The following is a 23,363-nucleotide window of genomic DNA, read 5'->3' as shown; positions in this document are numbered from 1 at the left end:
ACCTTGCAATACACACAAATTCTTATATGCTAGATCAACCTTTCTGGTCGATTCCACACCATTTCTTTCACAATGCAATCGCATGACCAGAACTCAACTTCATCTTTCAAGCTAAAGACACGGTTATGGTCATGCAATTGCATTGTGAAAGAAACGTGAAATCGATCAGAAAAGGTTGATCATCTAGCATAGATGTACTGCAAGGTTCTGGAATCATCAAAATGATAAGAAATTTGGCCAAGTCTTCATAAAGTTAGAAGCACTGTACACAGAAAGATGTATATGGGACTACACACACGTGCCGACACGTGCATTTCATATCTCTCAACAGGCGAGAGATACACTAATTTACCAAATATATCAATTAGTAGGCGGTTTCCCGTCAAATTTTTTTATCATCATGTAATATTCAAAACATATTCTTTCACAAGTCATGATTGGTAATGAGAGCTTCCATTTCATTTTTTGAAATTGGGGCGTTTCCAATACTGGTCTTTTCCTTTAAGTCTAAACAGAATATAATCATCACACACATGACATATTGTCTGATGAGAGCGAGAAAAGAATTAACTCTAGTAAACGTATATGAGTTAACACCTTTCTGGCTCTATGCAGATGATATAATCCTTGCAAGATTCAATCTCAGGAAAACCCAAATGACGTGAATGAGTTGCTGAACATCTTGGCGCAGCCCTTTTCCTTCTCTATGGCTTGCCCTAAGAATGCATGTGACACATTTCATTTCACCGACCAGGAAAATTTGATTTATCACATAGGCTCTCAAATTTTCTTTTCCCGGACGATGTTTATAAAATGCATCCGTTACCCATCAGGCATAAGTACCCACGGTGTCTTTAAATCGTTAAGTCACCGGTGGGTGAATGAAAAGTTTTATACCGGTAGTCCGATAAAGTGGTCGTCATCAATCGTTGTCTGAATCGGAGCTGTCGTCGTCTTCTATATCAGGCATTGGAAATCGCAGGATGGCAGCCAAACCAGTCAGCTGATTGAGTTCTGGGAGCAGGAAAAACAGTGAGGCAAACAAGTAATTTATAGGCCTGGGTTAGACAAAAAGACCTCATTCATTGGAATGAATACTTATATCAAATTGACAATAAAGGATAACAATTTTAGGACTTTAAAAATTATCCTCCATCAAAAACAAAGTGGCAAATTCTCACGATTTCCTCCATGATGCAGCTCTTTATACTTCTGTTTTGTGCAATATGTTCCATAAAACTCAATTTCCTCTATTTTCCTTCTCACCCCTGTACCCATTGAAACATTACTAGACATAAGTACCTACAAGTTCCTGTTTCATGAGGTATAGGTTTATTCCTTTAATATCATACAAAATTTGGCTACAGAGTCAAAATTTGAATTGGAATATCTTTAACAATACTTGTTCAAACCATATACAACTTTTGATTTCGTCCACATGAAAATATCTTCAGGAACATCCACATAATACATAAAATTATAGATGGTCTTCCAACAAGTAAAATAATCTTATATCAAGGATTGAATGTGATGAATACTTACGTTCTCCTGAGACATGCAAACTAGAAAAGACTTTGACATCGCCTCCATTATCTCTTACACTATACTAGGTCAACATAGACACGCCTCTGTATTACATCAGAAGACCTGTAAATGACAAGTTCCCAAATAAAACCATTTTTGATAATCTATCATATCACAATTAAAGAGAAGGTTGAGTTCTGGGGAGAGGTGAAAAATAGTTTTTGAGCGATATCATGTTATTATGCAAGTGTGGAAGAACATCAGATAAAAACGTTCCCTGAAAAGCATGGCTCTTCAAATGCTTTTATATTCTTAAAATGACAAATAACAGTTTCGAAATGAGGCCTGATTTTTATGCCACATGTTTGTGTAGTCCCATCTTTCTGTGTACACTGCTTGTTACTTTACAAAGGCTGGGGCACTGGGCTAAATTTCTTATCATTTTGATGACTCCAGAGCCTTGCAGTACACACCAATACTTATATGCTTCATGGTCAACTTTCTGATCAATTCCACACTGTTTCTTTCCCAAATTAATCGCATGACCAGAACTCAATTTTATCTTTAAGCATAAGATTTTAATGCAACTTTACTTCCAGTGTAATTAACAAAAGCTAGGAAAACAAATATAGAGAACATCTATTGTGCGCACAATCTTGGTAACATAAACAGCTTCATTTGTTACTTCAAACCTTTAAGTAGAATTTTATCTTGCCAAAAAAGGTTAATCTGAAAACAAGAATACCTAGTTCAACGACCTTCATTAAGAAAATATGATACTGGAGCAAGTCAGTAGTGTATCTCTGCAGTTTTTTCAATATTTATTTTCTTTTAACTAATTTAAAAAAAAAACTTCTGCACTTATGTATAAATATTAAGTCTACTGCTCAAAAAAAGCATTATACTTTGATAATAAGCACAATAGTTCATGGAAGCATGAGCACTGATCAAGTTTAGAAGACATCTCAGTAATAATAAATATTAATTACCTGAATAATTCATCACTGATGAGGAGGGTTTCTATAGCAAGAGCTTCATTGGCTTCCTGTATCTGCTTCAATCTGAAAGGGGTAATATGAAATAATATATTCTTACAGCTCAGAAATTAAAACAAGGGAAAAGCTCTCGGCGGTCTCGCCTGCATAACGCAATTCAATATGATAAACCAGAACGTCAATGAGGTAGCGCTCATCCGCATCTCGCAACAACAAATATTGTAAATGTTATGTGGTACACTATTGAACTGGTCAAAAAATAAAAATTTGATGCCCTGGAAGGGACATAATTTAATTTCATTTGCATACAGTATTATAAATAATCAATGGAGCAAAATCTCAAAATTCTGTGTAGAAGTTTAGTGTTCCAAATTTAGCTCTACCAGATAAGGCAAACCAAATCAAAATCGGTCAAGAAATGAGGGAGAAGGAGCAATTTTTGTCATTTTTTGAATAAATTTGCATAAATTACCATAATTAATCAATGGAGAACAATTTCAAAATTCTGTGTAGAATTTTAGTGAACCAAAGTAAGCTCTACGATATAAAGCAAACCAAATCAAAATCGGTCAAGAAATGAGGAAGAAGAAGCAATTTTTGTTATTTTTGGAATAAATTTGCATAAATTACCATAATTAATTAATGGAGAACAATTTCAAAATTCGGTGTAGAAGTTTAGTGTACCATAGTTAGCACTGCCAGATAAAGCATGAAGAACAGAGTTGATTCAGTCACCCAACGTTTCCCTTCCTAATGGAGAATATGACAGAAAAGAAAGTATGAAATAAACAACAAAACAGAAAGCTGAAGTACTTGCCCTGAGGTGTTTACGATATCTACTCTTTATCATAAATATCTTGATATCAGCAGGAGCAATTGGCTTAAAACTTATCACAGCCCTAATATAGCAGTCCAACATTATGATCATAGCAGTCATGAATTCAGTATATGACATTTCAAACTGCGAGCAAAATAGGCCGCTTTTGTGCCTCAATACAAATTATTTTATTCACCTCCTAAGATTAATAACTGTATTTCAATAGTCAGAATGCAAACTGCATAAATCATGTGTTGTTAGGGCAAACCATAATGTTTGTCCTACCCAGCAACAAATACTGAATGCAATTCGCATTGTGACTTCTGAGATACAATTATTTGTAACATGTGAACGAAATAATTTATATTGATAGACTTCGCAAGACACATGCTTTCAATTTGGTTACATTATGATAATAGCCTATATTACCAAATACATTTCATCCATCTGTATACTGTCTGTCATTAATGCTATGGTCACATTACCCAAAAGTAGCCTGCTCGGCGGCAGAGCGGCAAGTTTTTAACCAATTCTGCCCGGCGGCTGCCCGGCCACCGAGTGGCGGTCGCCCAGGCTCCACTCGTTTTTAGGGCATCGCTCGGTCGCCGCTGAAGTTTTAGCGCGGAGTTAAAATTTGGGCGGCGCCTGCTCACTTTTCGGTCGCCGCCCAAAATAGGCTCGGTGCCTGGGCGGTTGCCACCCGGCACCGACCTAATCGCTGGGCGATGCCTAAATTCCAGCAGCGACCGAGCAGACTACTGATCGGTCGGTCGCTGCTCTGATTTGTGACCATCGCTTAATTTACTCATATCATTTGACACAGAGTAAATGCCCTTCTTCATCCAAACACACGTTATTGAAACAACAAAAAATTATAAACTTCTACTTGAACATTATGATTGATTAAAACCGTACAGCCATAAAACTATACAGACATTCTCGCCGCCATGGCTGTATAGTTTCCTGCATTGTGATAGGTTAAAACTATGCAGCCATAAAACCATACAGACATTCTCGCGCAATGGCTGTTTAGTTACTTGCACTGTGATTGGTTAAAACCGTACAGCCATAAAACTATACAGACATTCTCGCCGCCATGGCTGTATAGTTTCCTGCATTGTGATTGGTTAATTCCGTACAGCCATAGAGCTGAATGGATGTATGGTTGTTCGCAATTATGGCATTTCGGCCCGCAAACGTAACAACCGTACATGCGTTCTATAGCTGTATAGTTGCAAAGTCGTATAGTTGTATAGTTTTATAGTTGTACAGTTTCCTGCGTTCTGATTGGTTAAAACCTTACATCCATTCGATGGATGTATAGTTGTATAGTTGTCATCTTTATGGCACGATCCGCCCGTCATAGTGGCGTGCGTACTCTGTCTATGGATCTGTCTTATACACAGGTACATGTACTGTACTAGTACAAGAGTACGTTCGTAAGCATTAGTACATACATTGCTCCGGAATGAAGAGAATCATTATAAAGGACGAATTACTCCATGAAGCCAAGTACAAGCAGGGAATTGAAATAGCAAACGTTCCTCGGAGCGGCTATACAGTCCCTAATCTAGCTAGTTTTGTAATGACAGTTTATAGGAAAATGGACATTTAGTAGGCCTACTGCAGAGGCGGCCCTCCCGGGGGGGGGGGGGGGCAGAGGGGGCACAGTGCCCCCCCCCACTTTTTCAGATACCCCAAAAGTGCCCCTTTTTACATAGGAAAAGTGCTCCTTTTATTTTGTAAGAAGTGCCCCTTTTACATAGGAAAGGTGCCCCTTGTACTTTGACAAGTGCCCTTATTACTTAGTAAAAGTGCCCCTTACCCTTTTTCACCTCTGACGAGTGCCCTTTTTATTTTTGACACGTGCCCCTTTTCCTTCAACATGTTCCCATTTTCCTTTGCAATAAGTGTCCATTTTCCATTCTCATAAATCTTGAAATTATCTTGAATAAGTGCCCTTTTTAATCTCTAGTAAGTGCCTCTTTTCAGGTACGAGAAGTGCCCCTTTTCACTTTTAATAAGTGCCCCCTTCACCTCTGATAATTGCCCTATTCAAACCTGAGAGGTGCTCCTTTTACTTTGACAACTTCCCCTTTTTTCCTTCGTAAGAAGTGCCGCTTCTCCTTTAAATAACTACCCCTTTTTTAAACTCGGATGAGCACACCTGTCATTTTAACATGTGCCCCTCTTATTTTCTAATAAGTTCCCCTTTTCCTTATGATAAGTGCTCCCATTAAAAAGAGAGAGCTCCTTCCCCTTCTCATAACTACCCCTTTCCCTTTCTAATAAGTGCCCCTTTTCCTTATGATAAGTGCCCCCATTAAAAATAAAGAGCTTCTTCCCCTTCTCATAACTGCCCCTTTAAGAATCTGAACGGTGTCCCCTTTTCATTCAACAAATGCACATTTTCCTTTATTATAAGTGCCCCTTTTACATTTTCATAAGTGCCCCTTTTCATATCTGGTCAGTGCCCCTTTTCAACTCTCATAATTCCCCCTTTTAATAATGATACGTGCCCCTTTTCCTTTCTAATAAGGGACCTATCCCCTTTTCACCTCTTATAAATGCCCCTATCAAAATCTGATGGGTGCCCCTTTTCCGTCAACAAATGCCTATTTCCCATTTTCGTAAACGCCTCTTTCTCATCACTGGTGAGTGCCTCTTTTCAGGTGAAAAAATGCCTCATTTTCACCTCTTATAATTATACTTTGTACTTTGACACGTGCTCCTTTTCTTTTCTAAAAGTGTCTCATCCCTTTCGATAATTGTCCCCTTTTCATGTAATCATTAAACGTGCCCCTTATTTAAGGCGACTAAGAGCAATTTCCCCCAAAGTTCGCTCACTGCGCTCGCTCGCATTTAAAGATGATATAATTATGTTACTTATCAAAGGTCTTTTCAAAGGTCTTCCATTATGAGAATGTGCTTATAACCCCATCACGATTGGCTTTTTTCCTCTCTATAAGATGTAATTTTTCGCACTGCGACCTCACAGATCTTTAAAAAATTTCTCGCTCGCTTCGCTCGCTCGTAAATGCATATTCAGACATCACACTGGAAAGTATGATGCTTAAGCGATATCTTGTATGATGTATGAAGAGAAACAAATATTGAAATCATCCCTGATAATGTAATCACAATGTAGGGGTATACACCAATGTCTAAAAAATTGTATATTTTCGATTTGAGATTTCCCACTGTAGGTGCCCTTTTTTTCCAGAAAGTGCCCTTTTTTGTTGGTGCCCCCCCCCACTTTGGAAGTCGCTCGGCCGCCCCTGCCATCAATATACACATTTTGCTATCTCATTTTCATAAAACATTCGTAAATGAGACAACCGTATATGAGACAAGAATAAATTGAATTCTCGCTCATATGGCTTCATCAGGAATTGATCAATTCATTCAATTTATTCAATCGGAAATTCAGACAAGGATTAAGAGTCGAGAACGGTACAACGAATGGTCTTCTTTGCGTAATAATTTAATGAAACGTCAAAGGAAATTGAATTTAGGCAAGGATTAAGAGTCGAGAACGGTACAACGAATCGTCTTCTTTCTCTAATAATTTAATGAAACGTCAAAAGAAATTGAATTTAGGCAAGGATTAAGAGCCGAGAACGGTACAACGAATTGTCTTCTTTCCCTAATAATTTAATGAAACGTCAAAGCTTCCGCGCTTCGCGCGGAAGGGGGGGGGGGGGGGGACTGAATTCCGACAAGGATTAAGAGTAGAGAATGGTACAACGAATCGTCTTTTTTCTCTAATAATTTGATAAAACATCAAAGCTCCCTACTGCCCCCTAAACTAAAATCCTTGTTACGCGCTTGAGAGGATAATAACCCAAGTTGCAAGCCCATGTGGGACCCACATGGGTCCCATATTCTCTGAAATGTTATCTTTATAAAGGGTGACTTGAAAAAAGTTAATAACTTGTAAGGGAGGGGGTGCAACCTGCCACACGCTTCTGATGTTATTGAACAACTAAACAGTAGGCCTACTAAATGTCCATTTTCCTATAAACTGTCATTACAAAACTAGCTAGATTAGGGATTGTATAGCCGCTCCGAGGAACGTTTGCTATTTCAATTCCCTGCTTGTACTTGGCTTCACGGAGTAATTCGTCCTTTATAATGATTCTCTTCATTCCGGAGCAATGTATGTACTAATGCTTACGAACGTGTACAGACATATGTATGGAAGGCCATCGCCGCCATATATCGCAAGCGAGCTTGCGGTACTGGTTAGTAGCTTACGTACGGTAGTTAGTATAGTGCTTGCGTTACTGAGTGGTAGCTCGCGGTAGTTAGTTGTAGTGCTTACGGTAATTTCCTCCATGGCTCATCCCAATCGGCACGCTCTGCGTGTGTTGTTCAACTTGGATTCCGTAAGCACTACAACTAACTACCGCGAGCTACCACTCAGTAACGCAAGCACTATACTAACTACCGTACGCTACTAACCAGTACCGCAAGCTCGCGTGCGATATATGACGGGACAGAGTATAGTCTGCAGGCACAGACCCTAATTTGACACTTAATCAAAAAATCATTGTGCCTTGAGAGAAGTCTAGCCCAGCTACCTACTGGTTGTGTCAATGTGAAGGAGCAGCTACAGTACATGGCCTATGGTAGTCTTATAGTGCAGACTCACTTTTACGACTGACCAGGGTTTGTGCTTGCAGACTAGACAGAGTACGCACGCCGCACGTCTGTGACGTAGGGAATAATGAATATTCATATCGTCACTAATCTTGGTGCCAATATATGCTACCGGGATATTGCGCAATCTTTGACTGGTTAATAACAAGTTGGTACAGGATCGACGACCGCTCGATTAGATTTTGCGTTTTAACGACACAAACCAGTTGGAGTATTGTTTATACTGACGGAATAAGAACTTAAACTGTAGCTTTGCTAATTATGAGGGGGATTTGTATGATTTAATACGACATGGCCGAGAAAACAGCGAAACAAGCACCCGTTGCTATTCGACTAACAAGCAGCCGTGCAACTGCATCGCGAGGTACGAAGGAACGCCAGAGCTCCGGCGGGGATGGTGAAATGTGTTTCGGTGACGAATGGCTGGACGATTGGGAAGATGAGGCAATTTTACATCAGGCCATGGATGACCTTGATCAAAGTTTGAAAAGCAATTCAACATCAGTCAGTGACAGTGCTAAGTCTTTCTCACCAGAAAGTGATACAACTGAAAAGAATTCAGGGGAAGTATCGACAACGATCTGCAGCTGCAGTTGTGAAATATCCTCTGTCACTGACTCAGTCTCAGCTACAGAGGAGCTAAATGAAAAGGGTGTTGAGGTTTCAGCCGGTAAAGAAATTGCAAAAGAAGGTGACTGCAAGGAAAACATTTGCCAATACTGCCAAAGGACAATTGCAAAAAGAACTGTAAGTGACGTTGCTACCAATTCCTCGCCGACAAAGAAAGCCAAGCTGGATCTTGAGGAAGAGACAAAGAAATTTACGATGGATCCGTTGAGGCAGTTCAAAGGAAAATACCTCTGGGTGTCCGATCTGACGGCTCAAGCATGGTGTGAGAGGCAGCTTCTCTATGATTGCACAGGAATTGAGGGCAGACCAGTTGAGATCTTGGAAACAGAAGCCATGAAAGTTGGTACAGAGATGCATCTGAAGAGAGGTTAGATATTATATGCATGTATTCAGGGGCCCGTTCCTCGAAACCGTCATAAGTCTAACTTCTTGACTATCCCATTGAAACGTGTGTAATAGAATTAAGTTTTTGTGTAGACTTATCCCAGGTTTTATGATAGCAGAAACATGTAGAATTGAATGAAAAGTGTCATACATACAGGCGCGGATCCAGTATTTTCCAATAGGGGGGGGGGGGGGGCGGATATTTGAAAATCGTTATTTCAACTCAACTTACCAATACTGAGAAGGTTATATTAAAAACACCGTACCGGTACATACAAGCGGGTACAATTTTTTTCTTCTCTCGTCCGATATCAACATTCCCCAAGTTTAAGTTATGTGCGAGCAATTTTTTTACATTTTCATCAGGGGGGGGGGGGGGGGGCTGAATCCACTTGCTAAAATATTGATTTTCTGGGTTCACATTTTCGCGAGCGAGCGAAAAATTGAGCATATGTATGTTGTGAAAATGTTTTTATCCCCAAAATACGCGAGATAAGACATTCAAAAAATGCATATTCGGTCAGGTTGTAATTTTTAAATTTGCGAGGAAAGAGAGGCTGTACCCCGCATTAACTGCAAGAAATGAAATTTGAATGCCTGTGGAGTAAATAAAGAAACAGCTCTGGCTGCAACCATGATTACATGAGAGCTTCCATTTTTTTGGAAATCCAGAACAATTAAACTCTTGTGGTGTTATATCTCTGTTTCATGACTGTCAAAATTTATTTAACACTTTCTTTATATCTTTACATATTTATATTCATGAATTACTTGATCACTCAGGCGCGGATCCAGGATTTCTTAGGGGGGGGGGGGGCCCACTTTTTTTTTGGTCCAAAAAAAAAACGCAACAATTCAGCCAGCTGCTAAATAAGGGGGGGGGGGGGGGGGGGGGGGGGGGTAAGAGGACACTTTTTTTGTTTTTTGGTCTCGAAATTTGAAAATTTGACATTTTTTCCCGTTGGGGGGGGGGGGGGGTGAGGTCACCTTTTTTAGGTCAGCCATTGGCATAATTTTTTTTTTTAATTATTTTTTTATTTAAAAAAAAAAAAAAATCACAAAAAAAAGGGGGGGGGTTTGCTACAAAATACACACATAAAAAAAAACCGAAGGGGGGGGGGGGGTCAGCCCCCTAACCCCCCCCTCCCCTGCGTACGTGCCTGCTCGTCTGAATGCAGTTTTCCACCTCCCGCGCAAAGCGCGGAAGCTTTTACGTTTCACTAAATCATTAAAGAAAGAAGACGATTCGTTGTACCGTTTTTGACTCTTAATCCTCGTCTGAATTCAGTTACCCCACCTCCTGCGCTGAGCGCGGAAGCTTTTACGTTTCATTAAATCATTAAAGAAAGAAGACGATTCGTTGTACCGTTTTTGACTCTTGATCCTCGTCTGAATTCAGTTACCCCACCTCCTGCGCTAAGCGCGGAAGCTTTTACGTTTCATTAAATCATTAAAGAAAGAAGACGATTCGTTGTACCGTTTTTGACTCTTAATCCTCGTCTGAATTCAGTTTTCCCCTCCCGCGCGAAGCGCGGAAGCTTGTACGTTTCATTAAGTCATAAGAGAAAGAAGACGATTCGTTGTACCGTTCTCGAAAATAATCCTCGTCTAAATACAGCTTCTACGATTCATTAAATCATTATAGAAAGGAGACGATTCGTTGTACCGTTCTCGACTCTTAATCCTCGTCTAAATTCAGTCCCCCCCCCCATCCGCGCGCGCGAAGCGCGGAAGCTTGTACGTTTCATTAAATCATTAGAGAAAGAAGACGATTTGTTGTACCGTTCTCGACTTTTAATCCTCGTCTGACTTCAGTTCCCCCCCCCCCATTTGCGCGCGCGAAACGCAGAAGCTTTTACGTTTCATTAAATCATTAGAGAAATAAGACGATTCGTTGTACCGTTCTCGTCTCTTAATCCTTGTCTAAATTCAGTTACCCGACCTCCTGCGCAAAGCGCGGAAGCTTTGACATTTAATTTAATTATTAGAGAAACAAGACAATTCGTTGTACTGTTCTCGAAAATAATCCTCGTCTGAATACAGTTTTTCCCCTCCCGCGCAAAGCGCGGAAGCTTTTACGTTTCATTAAATCATTAGAGAAAGAAGACGTTTCGTTGTACCGTTTTCGACTCTTGATCCTTGTCTGAATTTCAAAAATGTTTTTTGTCTGCTCCTTTTTCTTCATACGTCCTCTTCCTTTTCTCTCTCTCTCTTTTTTTGGCCGGCGTTTTTTTTTTTTTTTTTTTTTTTTTTTGGGGGGGGGGGGGGCCCCCTGCCCCCCCCCCCTGGCTACGCGCCTGCGGTCAGATGAACATGTTTTGATACCTTGTCCGCCCCCGGAAACTCATGTGTTGAAGGCAAATTACGGTCAGATAAGCCTTCCGGAGCCCACCTCAGGGCCTCTGGTGGAGTCGAGGGTGCGGAAACCCCTGAATCTCAGGGGTTTCAGGCATTTGATCACAGTCAGATGAACATTTTGTATACCTTATTTGTGACACTGGCAGGACACTGATCGGCGTGAGGTCCAGCGGGCGGAGCCCCCAGAAGCCAAGGGGTTTTAAGCATTACATTACCGTCAGATTAGCATCCAGTGGGGTTCAGGGGGCAGAGCCTCCGGAAGATCAAGGGCTTTAGGCACTAAATTGCGATCAGATGAGTATCAAGGGGCCTGCCCAAGGGCCCTTGGTTGGGTCCCGGGGGCAGAGCCCCTGGAAGCTCAGGGGTTTTAGGCGTTTAATTACGGTCAGATGAGCAATTTTGATACCTTATTTTGTTGTGACACTGGTAGTTAACTATTCTTTCTTTCTTGCTCTCTTTCTATTTCTCTTTAAAATGCTTTTCCAAAAAAAAAATTGGGGGGGGGGGGGGGGGGGGAGCTGGAGGCTCCCGATCCACGCCGTTCCGCGGACCCTGACATGTAGGCATCTCAAGAAGCTTATTTCTTGCCTGGCTGTAAATTTACAAACGCATAAAAAAGTATAATTTACTAAAGAATGAGGACAAATCTCGATTTATGTCATTGCAGCATCATGTATAAACCACCGTTATGGAATAAGAAATAAACCATGTTTAAATTTTATTTCCCCTGAGCCCCCTCCCCGATCAATACGCCAGTGCCCCGCCCCCCGATCTACACTTTGTTGGCGGAAAAATCGCTACTGATCTCCCCTACCTTTCTTCTTTCTCTTTTTTTCTTTCCCTTTCTCTCCTCTTTCCCTTTCCCTTCCCTTCCTTCTCTCTCTTTTAGGTTTGGTGGGGGGGGGGGGGAGGGGGAGGCAAGGTCATTTCGGCCCCCACCCTTCTCCACACGTTGTTGGCGGGATTAACTGCAAATGATCTATTTCCCCTTCTTTTTACCTTTTTTTCCGGTCCCTTTTAGCTCTCCTTTTTTCCTTTTCCTGCTTTCTCTTTTTTTTAACGGGGCGGGGGGAGGCAACGGCATTTTGCCCCACCCCCACCCCGATCCACAACTTCTTGGCGGAAAAATTGCAACTGATACCCCCTTCTTTCTAGTTCCTTCCTTCTCTATTATTTTTGTGATTGGGGGAGGGGGGAGGGGAGGCTCTTCGCCCCCGATCACTTCTTCCCCCTTTTCTTTTCTTCTTCCTCTTCTTTCTTTTCCTTTCTCTCCTCTTTCCCTTCTTTTCCTTCTCTCTCTCTCTCGTTTTTCTTTTTTTTCCTCCTTTTTTTTCCCCTTCTTTTTTTTTTCCTTCTTTTTTTTCCCCCTTTTTTTTTCCTTCTTTTTTTTCTTCCTCCTTCCCCCCTTTTCCCCCTTTTTTTTCCGAGGGGGGGGGGGGGGGCCTGGATCCGCGCCTGTCATCACTCTTGTTCGCTTATAAAATGCAAGCGTGCTCGTCGTGCTGAGTTATTTGCTATAACTATGATTGCAATGAAAACTTCCATTCATTTGGAAATCCAGAACAATTAACTTGTGGTGCTCTAAAGGTGTTCCATGACTGTCAAAATATATTTAACACTTTCTTTATATCTTTACATATGTACATTCATGAATGACTTCATCACTAACGGTTCGCTTAAAAATACGATCGTGCCGAGTTGTTCGCTACAACCAATATTGTTCTGGATTTCCAAATAAATGGAAGTTCACATTGCAATAATTGCAATGTGAACTTCCATTATTTGGAAATCAAGAACAATTAACTTGTGGTGCTCTATATGTGTTTCATGACTGTCATAATATATTAAACACTTTCTTTATATCTTTACATGTTTGTATTACTTTATCACTCTCGTTCGCTTACAAATAACAACGTGCTCTTACAAATAACAATGTGCTCATTTTACTCCGTATTCATATGAATACAATATAAATGTTTTTAAAAATCCACATCACCACCACTGTTACATGCAGGCCCCGCAGAACGTTTTTCAAAGTTGGTGGGGGAGGGGCTAAAGTATTTACGATCAGGTAGAGCGTAGCGAGAGAAGCAAGTGAAGCGTAAATTGGCTTGGGGTCCAGGGGAAAAAGCCCCAGCGGGGGGGGGGGGGGGGGGGGGGGGGGCAAGGGGCAGACCCCTCAGAAGCTCAGGAGTTCAGTTTAGGAATTTAATTACGGTCAGATGAGCATATTTTGATACCTTAATTATACCTTATCACTTATTAGCCCGGGGTCCAGGGGACTGAGCCCCATGAAGCTCATTGGTCAGATGATTTAATTGCGGTCAGATAGGCATATTTTGATACCTCATTAATTTTGTGGCACTGGCAGGTCACAATTTTTCTTTCTTCCTTTCTTTCTTTTTTAATATCTTACACATACTTTTTTCTAGTGAGGGGTTGGCTTGAGCCCCCAAGCCCTGCCGTTCCTCGGGCCCTGACATGTGCCCATGCCTTGAGCCATAATGTATGGCCGTACAGAGGATTTTTTCATGTTGGGGACCGGGGTAAAATGCAATGAATTATTGATAATTTAGTGCATTTTCTTAATTCTTTTTTATTTGTGGAAACTGCCCCTACCCTAGCCCCCGCTGCGTACAGTCATGGTTCAGTGGCAAAGCAATGGCCTCGTAACTGTGAGGCCCCAGGATCAAAACCGTGTCGATGTGCCATATTAGTGCCCTTTTGTGGGGCATTAATCCTCATTACTGTCATTTATGACTTAAGGGCGCAGGTCCCCTAGTTGATACCGGTAAGCATATTAGCATACACATGCTTTAGCAGTCACGCAAAACAAACACTGGCAAATCATTATTCAATAATATCTGAGAATGTATACTATTATCTAGATCTATTAGGTATAAATCATTGTCAAACTAATTCCATAAATTGGGGTAAAAATAAATATTCCAATGTTATGAGCGACAGTTTATATTCTCATAAACATATTGTTTTTTTTTTATCATAATCATACCTTGTCACATCAATACTATATCACATCGTTTCTTTTCATAAAAAACATTATATTCTTGCATCACATGATATCGTATCTTATAATAAATATTTTGTTATCATTTCGTGCAATGTTAAGTCAGGTGATATCACATGAATGCAATAACATAAAGATATCATATTTAGATCATGATCATATTATGTTATGTAATATCAATCATGTCGATCATATCTCCTTTGTATCATGATATTCATATGATTGTGCTGATAAAGTGTAAATTTGATTTCTTCAATCGTTAAGAGTTCATTTTAGTGAACAAGTGTTGGCGTAATTATATGTCGCAATTATAATTTTGAAATATGAATGTAAATGTATTTATTCTGTTATATACTGGCCCGTTTCCTTGGTCCAGTGGTCAAGACACTGGCGTTCTAATCGCCAGTGACCCTTGTTCGATTCCCGGCGGAGTCATTTTTCCACATTCGCAATCAATTCCGAAAAGGGATGACAGCAACTCAAAGTATCTAGGAAATCAATGTTTTTCCTGGCTTTGTATTTCTTTTTCTGTGGCGTGGGAAAGTGGTGTACCCTATTGTTCAGTGCTATCGTAACCAGACAGTAAGGTGGCAATTTAATTGTACTGAAAATTCAATAACCAACAGATGGAGCGTTCTCTTTTATACAAATATTGTTGTATTAACCAAAAAAAATCCATACTGTAGGCCTAGGCATACATACATGTACATCACACGCAATAGATCCAAGATTTAATACCAGAGAGCCCCCCCCCCCCACGTTCGGAATCGTATAGGGCTGCTGCTATTATCTCTCAGGAAAGTACCCTATATTACATGTACATTCTTTTACCGTGTGCGTAGGCCATTTAAGGGTTTTTAGAGGGTAGATTTTCCAAATACGAACTTGTTTATGATGCTTAAAATTTGTTTTTAATGTGATGGTAGTTGACATAATAGCACAGGAAACCATTTATCCAGGCGCGTATCAAGGATTTTCCAAAAGGGGGGTGGGGTGGGTGGGGGGCGGAAATTTGAAAATTGCACAGACCGTTATTTAATTAATTTAAGATCCCAATACCGACAAGGTCATATTAGAAGCACCGTACCGGTAACTACCAGCGGGCACAGGCTTTGGAAAGGGGGCAGGCTCACGCCACGTCACCGTCACTTTAAAGGTACCGGTAATACAAAGTTTTGGGAAATTTTGAAAATTGGGTGGATAGTGATTTTTTACAATTTAATATGTTTAGATGCCCCTGTGGATGTAGAATAAGCACTAGAAAATTTAGCCCCTAAAACATTTCTGCTTTTGAGAAAAATTGAATATAAAAATTTACCGATGCTCCCGGTAGATTTTGATAAATTTCAAATTGCGCCTACGGCCGTACAATGGTAGCTGCGACCATGAACATTTCAGAATATGTAGTTGTATATATGTAGTTGTAAATGTATATGTAATTTCCAAACGGAAATAGCTAATTGGTCGATTTTAGACAAGAAACATTGTTTTAAAGCTTAATTAATATCTTTACCTTGACAGGGAGCTATACAACCTAAAGAGTTTATTATTTACACTCTCTCAGAGTAGGTTAGATAGAAACTTTATAATGGAAAAATATGCATCAGTATTAAAGGGAAAGTCCACCCTGAAATTAAGTTAGTTTTAATAGGAGTAGAAAAATGAGAGAAACAAGTCAGTGAAAGTTTGAGCAAATTCCGATTAAAAATAAGGAAGTTAGGATTTTTGAAGTTGTGATCAATCAAACACAAATTGGCAACTCTATGACGTATCATGCGAGCTCAACTTCCATTTGCTCAGTACTAAAAAAATCTAAAATTTTCATTTTCCCTCAAGAAAAATTTCAACCATACATGCACCCTAAATATAATAATTGCAAATATGTTTCTATACTCCCCCTGCAAGGAACAAATATATATTCCGTCATCAATAACGAAGAAAACATGATTTTATGGAATATTATGCACAAAGCAAATGAAGGAGAGCTCGTATAATAAGTCACAGAGTTGCCAATTTGTATTTGATTGATCACAACTTCAATAATTCATAACTTTCTTATTTTCATTCAGAATTTGCTCAAACTTTCACTCACCTGATTTTCTTATTATTCTGCCTCTATCGAAACAAACTTATTTTGGGGGTGGACTTTCCCTTTAACAAACTTGACACTTCTGTGGCGTGGGAACTGGTGTACCCTATTGTTCAGTGCTATCGTAAACAGACAGTAAGGTGGCAATTTAATTGTACTGAAAATTCAATAACCAACAGATGGAGCGTTCTCTTTTATACAAATATTGTTGTATTAACCAAAAAAATCCACACTGTAGGCCTAGGCATACATACATGTACATCACACGCAATAGATCCAAGATTTAATACCAGAGACCCCCCCCCCCCCACGTTCGGAATCGTATAGGGCTGCTGCCATTATCTCTCAGGAAAGTACCCTATAGTACATGTACATTCTTTTCTTTTACCGTGTGCGTAGGCCATTTAAGGGTTTTTAGAGGGTAGATTTTCCAAATACGAACTTGTTTATGATGCTTAAAATGTGTTTTTAATGTGATGGTAGTTGACATATTATAGCACAGGAAAACATTTATCCAGGCGCGTATCAAGGATTTTCCAATAGGGGGGTGGGGTGGGTGGGGGGGGGGCAGAAATTTGAAAATTGCACAGAACGTTTATTATTTACAATTTCATAACTTTAGACTTAGATTTTAACCACGACAACGATCATTGAATATTGTAGGATCGCATATATGCTTCCAATATGTTCATTTGAACCAAATTCATGATCCAATACCAAAACTTTGTATTACCTTTAACTTTGAAATTTGTTATCCAATGAATACAAAAGATATATCATGAGTGCTTTTACATGAACCCTTTTTAATAAATATATTATGCTGGATTCTGATCCAGATTGCACAACCTAAAATGATAAGATGGTCATCCCCAATGCGCTTGCAGTTCTCAATTATGTGCACCCCTTCCTCCTTATTCCCTCATCTATCGTTACCGCCACTGCCATTGACGTATATGGCCGGCCCCCTCTTCAATAAAGGCTCCCAAGACTTCTGGAATAACCCAAAATGTTCTGATCACCATACTGCCGCTCTTTGGAGGGGCCGGGCGCGGCCTTTTCAGAAGTTTTTTTAGGCACTACGGCTGAAAATAAACAAGCATGCTAATAATTTTTGAAAATAAGCTGAATTCCGACTCAGTTTTGCACAACCTAAAAAATAGCCCTCCCTCCATGCACGCCCATTTCACACGCACATACCCCCCCCCCCACAAGTTTTTATGCTTTTATAGAGCCTGTTAATAAGTTCACAAAACTTCTCTTTTGGCATGCCATAGATAATTCTTCACTTTCTAATATTACTTTTCTCTATCATTCAGAATTGGAGGTGCATACCATTAAACAGATTGCAGTGAAAACCAAGGAGGATAAATGGGCCATCAAATTTCTCAACATTCTTAGTGCTGTCAATCAACTTCTCCAAGGAGGAGGAGGGGGTGGAGCCTCAAGATGTGTTGTCAGGGAGATGCCCATATTTGGGAAGCCCTTTGAGAGTGGAGCATTTGTGGTAAAAAAAATTCAACATTTCCCAGCTCAACTTTGAAATATAAAGGCTGATGCTTAACTTACACATAACATTAGATTGAGAGGATTTCATTTTTAAAGTAACTCTTCTAAATGAAAGGGCTACCTAAGCTAGTACATGGCGAAGCCGAAGCGCTTCAATTTTAAGATATGAATTGGTTAATCAAATGTAGAATCAACAAATTTACCATGCCTGATCCCTGAGGTTGGACACTCATAAAAGCTAATATTTTTTAAAAATTTACTATGATACAAGAAAAGTTACTTTGATACTTGAATAGGTAAATTTTATTGTTAATACATGAGAATCAGCAAATATCACATGATTAAGTATATTGTTATCCTTGCATCATTTTGACAAATTGCAAAGTTGGTTAGAAGATAATATCTGATTGTTGAATTGGCTGATCTCTATGAAACTTTGAAAAATTAAATTTGTTATTTCTCAAGGTTGGTAAAATAGACGAGATCAGATACAACAGTCGTGATCAGCTAGAGGTGGTAGAATTCAAGACCAGGACCAAGTCTAGGACTGTTCCTTCAGCAGCTCAAAGAAAGACCCACAAACTACAGGTAAACATGGTCACTATTTATGCATAACCATGAGCGTGCATGTCCCTGTAGGATAATGAAAAAGCTTTTCCAAATTGAGAGGGGCAATGTTATTTCAAGCCCAATCCTGGCAGTTGCTCATATCTGTCTGTAGATAAACAGGAAATCTGAGTAAAGTATGGTTTCAGCAGACCAGTTGACTAATATATTCAAATTTTATAATGACTAGGAAGCTTGCTAGATCTTGCCGTGCATAGCAATAACTATATAAGATGGATGCAATCCTGTCTGTTTAGGGTCAGAAGGGCATTACCGGTAACTCATATACTAAACATAGAGTTAATCTCCTTCTGGCTCTGATGATATGTAAGCTTACCTGTAAATTTATCTTATTCTTGGAAATCATTGGAATAAACAAGGTTCCTTATTTCCAAACAAAGTGGAAGCATTCTCGTTTTCTGTGCCATAAGTATCTAGAAGTTAAGTTAGTTAGGTGGCTAAAAAACCCAAAGGTAAACTCGCTATTAATATGTCGTACTTCATGTGTCATTTCAGATTAATAAAAGAAGATGCACTTTCTCAATTTTCCATGTTTTGATTCTCATTGACCCTGATAGGTAATGCTGTACAAGCAGCTGTTTGATGAAGCAGTGTGTGGCCTTCTAAAGAAAGAAACCATCTTAGAGACGATCGGCCTCGACCCTGACGCTTCCGTCAACGACGAAATCGCCGCTCACGCCCTCATGATGGACCTGACGCTACCAAAGTTTGGAGACTACCTCAACGCCATGCTGGAATGCTTCCAGTTCCTCTCCAAGATCGACTCCCTCGCCGTTGAGTACTCCTCGCAGGATGACAAGGAGCCTTTCGCGGTCCACGAACACGACTTCGACCCCGTCTGGCTCAAAGATACGCTGGATCACTACAATGCATTCTGGGTAGGCGAGAGGGAGGTGGAAGGGGTGGACGTGGAGGAGGTGTGGAAGTGCAAGTACTGCAACTACAAGGAGGCGTGCGACTGGAGACAAAAGATGCACGAGAAGTGCCTCAGTAGGAAGTCTGCCAACAAGGTGCAGATGAAGATGACCAAGTGAAGTGCAGATGAAATAAAATGCAGAGATGAACAACAAGGTGTCAATTAAGTGCCTGGCAGAAAGGCCTAAACGTGAACATTTACTCAAATTTTTATTATTTTCATTTCGGAATGTAAGGTTAAAGAAATAATTTAGAGAAGTTACATTTATTGCCATTAAAGATGTAAGGCCTGCACACATTACACAATCTGACTTTGATTCAATTTTGGAAGATTTTGCAATAGCATTTGATACAAACATTCAAACATGTTAAATCTTTAATGACTAAGGATCTGAGTAGTCATATGATTAAGAATATCTAAATTCAAAGGGATTTCATGCTTCCTTGGTAGAGGGAAAGCTAAATTGGCTCAGAATCGGTGACGTAGGACGGTGGTGCGATAGTCTACGATTTGAAACCAATTTGGCTTTTATTCTGACTTGAAGAGTTTGATACACTAACATTCTGGCTGTTAGTATTATTATCATTATCTAGAAGCTGAATCAGGAACATGTTTGTTTAGATTTCCTATCTAATACGATTGTTATTTCTTCAAAAATCGGATCGCAGGATGATATCGTAGGTGATATCCTGACTGAAATGTGTTGTGTGGAAATAGTCTTAAAAGGCCATCTGTTGGCTGTGCATCTGTTCATGCCCTTCTACCAGCCTAACAACATAGGCTGGGCAGTTTTATCCTATTGTATTGAAATTTTGTTGATTTGATGTAAGATACTGGTGGACTTTGTTGGCAAATTTCCTTGTTAATTCTATTTTATTCTTCTTATCTGTAATATTACCCTTCTACATGTATGTATGTCTTTCAAATTTCAAACTTTTTATACTCTGTATGTATTGTATGTTTTTTCATGAAGAATGGAATAAATACCAATACGAATGATAAGGCATAGTGTTGGATAATATATTAAAGTAAATTTAGATTTAATTTAAATATTAATTAATTAACGTGCTCTAGCCAAAGAGAAATTCCTTTGAAAACATATGTAGATTTAGAAATAAACAAGCAAAGTGTGCATGCTATGAATGTGTAGAACAGTGCTGGTCCAAAGCACATTTAATTTAAAAATAGCTTGGAATTCCATGCAATAGAAAAGGCTGTATTTTAAAACAAAGGGAGTCGAGATTTCACGCTGGAAATTGGTGTAAGCTTCAGCAATGTAGAATATACTACCGCTATACCTTTTTATAATGGTAAAAAATGTAAGTGTTTCAAGTTCCAAGACTGAAATTTGTGGAGAGAGAAGGGTGGAATGCGAATCCAATGAGCTTAATTCACAGTAAACATTTGCTGATTCAAAATCATAATTCTCTTGAATTGAGAAATCATAATGTTCATCTACAAGATGCACTGTTGTAGCTAATGTAAATGTTAGCCAATTTTTCAATTACTATAGTATAGATAGAACATATTCTGAAAGCTGTAAACTGGTATATCCTTTGTTTATTGCCTTGCGCTATATAATATACAAGTTACAATTGAAAAAGGGTTTTGAAGATTGTAAATTGCAGTAATTTATATTTATGCAGAACAATAATATATATATATTATGAGTGGAAATAAATTAACAAGTGTTTGTCTGTAAAATAGTGTAAATATTGAAGAACTTTATAAAGATATTTTTTCCTTTTTGTAACATGACCAACTGTACTGTGCATAAAACCTGCCTAGAAATTTAGTATTAAGAAATTCAGTTCTAAGCTGTAATTTTCGGTTTTTATGATGTAGCATATGAAGTAAAAGTGTGTCAGAAAATATTGCAATTTTTATCTGTGGAATAATAAATAGATTTTTTTGTGCAGAAAAATTCATAAACATATCTGATGGTTCTTTCTAGTTAATATTTGAGTTGATGAAATCTGTTTGTCAGAGTACCAGGTACAAATGAGCAGATACAAAAAAATTGTGTTAACTTTTGTGGGTTTGCATGTATACTAAAATACACATAAAAACAGACAATATGAGGTCATCACGAATCATTTTGATAGTCACCACAGACACTCATTTTGTTATATTAAATTACAATTCAACAAGTATACCATAGTGGTAGTGGTGGTTATTTTACCATACTGCTAAGAAAACATAATGCTTAGTAAGTAGCCAGAGGACCGGCGGCTTAAGGTCCTCTCTGTGAGACCTGGTAATGAGGATTAATGCCTTACCAAAGGGCACTAGCGCATCGCCTTGGTTTCGAACCCGGGTCACCGGATAACGAGACCACTGCTCTACCGACTGAGCCATTGCGCTTCCTCAACCACTATACATTGACTGCACTTGTGACAGACCCATATAAATCGTTAATATATCACAGGAAGCACTTTTCAATTCATAACTTTCTTGTTCCTGTCTGATTTTTATACTATCAGTGCATGTATATTGTTTTTCCAGATGAAATTTCTTTCATGAAAATTGTCAGGTATTTCTTTTTACAAGAACAGAACAGACAACCACGATAAACTACAATTGATACACATCGATGACATCACATATTTAGTTTTATCAATTTTATTTTAAGCATAATTGCACAAGATAGGTACTTCCATAGAGTTATATTCATCATTATACAGTTCTAATATGACTAATAAAGTACATAAGAAATTGGAAAAAAGGAAAACCTGTACAGACGTAACATACATTTTGATGTCACATATAGTTCTTCCGATAGTCTCAAGTTCTTGTCTCAAAGTAAAATAGAATTCACAAGACATAAAAAATAAACATGTTTTACTACAAAGAAAGAAACTGAGAGCTAGAAGAGCGTAACTTAAAATAACAGCCTTCTCACTCTCAATGGTCAAACGTATTGTTTCTGGCATTTTATAAATCAAATAAAAAATATATTCAATGTTAATTTAGTTTTCTGATACAGAAGTTATAACTTGTTTTGATTCAAATTTGACAGTAATAGCCTTTAAAATGAAAGGATGAAAAAAAAAAAATCCCATCTTCATGTGACATTGTTTTATCACATTAATATTGTTTAATACAAGATATACATATACAATACAATTGTTGGGGTATTAGATATCAGGAATGACTTGTACATGTTTTATTCAAAGTGCCCTAAGAAAAAAAAAGAAAAAAAGAAACTCTTTAACCCATTGCCTATAGGACCTAAATTGTTCCTTTATGAAACCTAGGATGAGAATTCAGCATCTAACAGGGCAAGACGTAAAGTTCAATACCCTGCAGGAATAAAACAACTAAACCAAAACATAAAACTGAAGTAATGGATATGATTACAGGAGGAGAAGACAAAACAAACAAAACTGGGGAAAAAATAAAGACAAATGCCATTTCCTAAACTTAGTGGCACAGCCACAAAGAAATTTAAGTTGACTCTACACTAATGACAACAGAAGGTACAGGACTTGAGTTTTACACTGTGCAATATGAAAACTTTGGTTCCAGGTAGGTACAATTTATACATTGACATTTCTGAAAGGCCATGTGGCGCATTACTTTTGGTTTATACTGTATAGGCAAAATTGATGTAAGAGGCATTATTAAGTGAGATACACAAATCTATAAATCAATATGAGCATATCGTGAGCCACATGACAATGAATTTATGACATTAAAGCCCCTCTAAAGTGTTTGGAGCCCCAAATTCACAAACAAATTTAGGCAAAAGTTTAAATCACTGACTACAGCACTTTTTATCTCTACAATGCCCCAAAACTAACATCAATAGACATTTATAGTAGACA

General features: G+C 38.8%; 1 protein-coding gene across 1 annotated transcript in view; it reads left to right on the top strand.

The window, feature by feature from the left end:
* LOC763923 (exonuclease V) overlaps positions 1-21,190 on the top strand; it is a 29,633-nt gene extending 8,443 nt beyond the window's left edge. Inside the window, exons 2-5 of the mRNA XM_030991815.1 lie at positions 8,371-8,995; positions 17,804-17,991; positions 18,459-18,581; positions 19,178-21,190. Coding sequence (XP_030847675.1) covers positions 8,371-8,995; positions 17,804-17,991; positions 18,459-18,581; positions 19,178-19,654 — 1,413 coding nt within the window. The 3' untranslated portion in view covers positions 19,655-21,190. The remainder of the gene's footprint in view (positions 1-8,370; positions 8,996-17,803; positions 17,992-18,458; positions 18,582-19,177) is intronic.
* Positions 21,191-23,363: the final 2,173 nt, after the last annotated feature.

The sequence above is a fragment of the Strongylocentrotus purpuratus genome, unplaced genomic scaffold (assembly GCF_000002235.5).
Source record: "Strongylocentrotus purpuratus isolate Spur 01 unplaced genomic scaffold, Spur_5.0 spur5_scaffold_2, whole genome shotgun sequence".
Taxonomy (NCBI): domain Eukaryota; kingdom Metazoa; phylum Echinodermata; class Echinoidea; order Camarodonta; family Strongylocentrotidae; genus Strongylocentrotus; species Strongylocentrotus purpuratus.
Note: the sequence above shows the minus strand (reverse complement) of the source record. Positions and strands in the feature narration are given on the sequence as shown.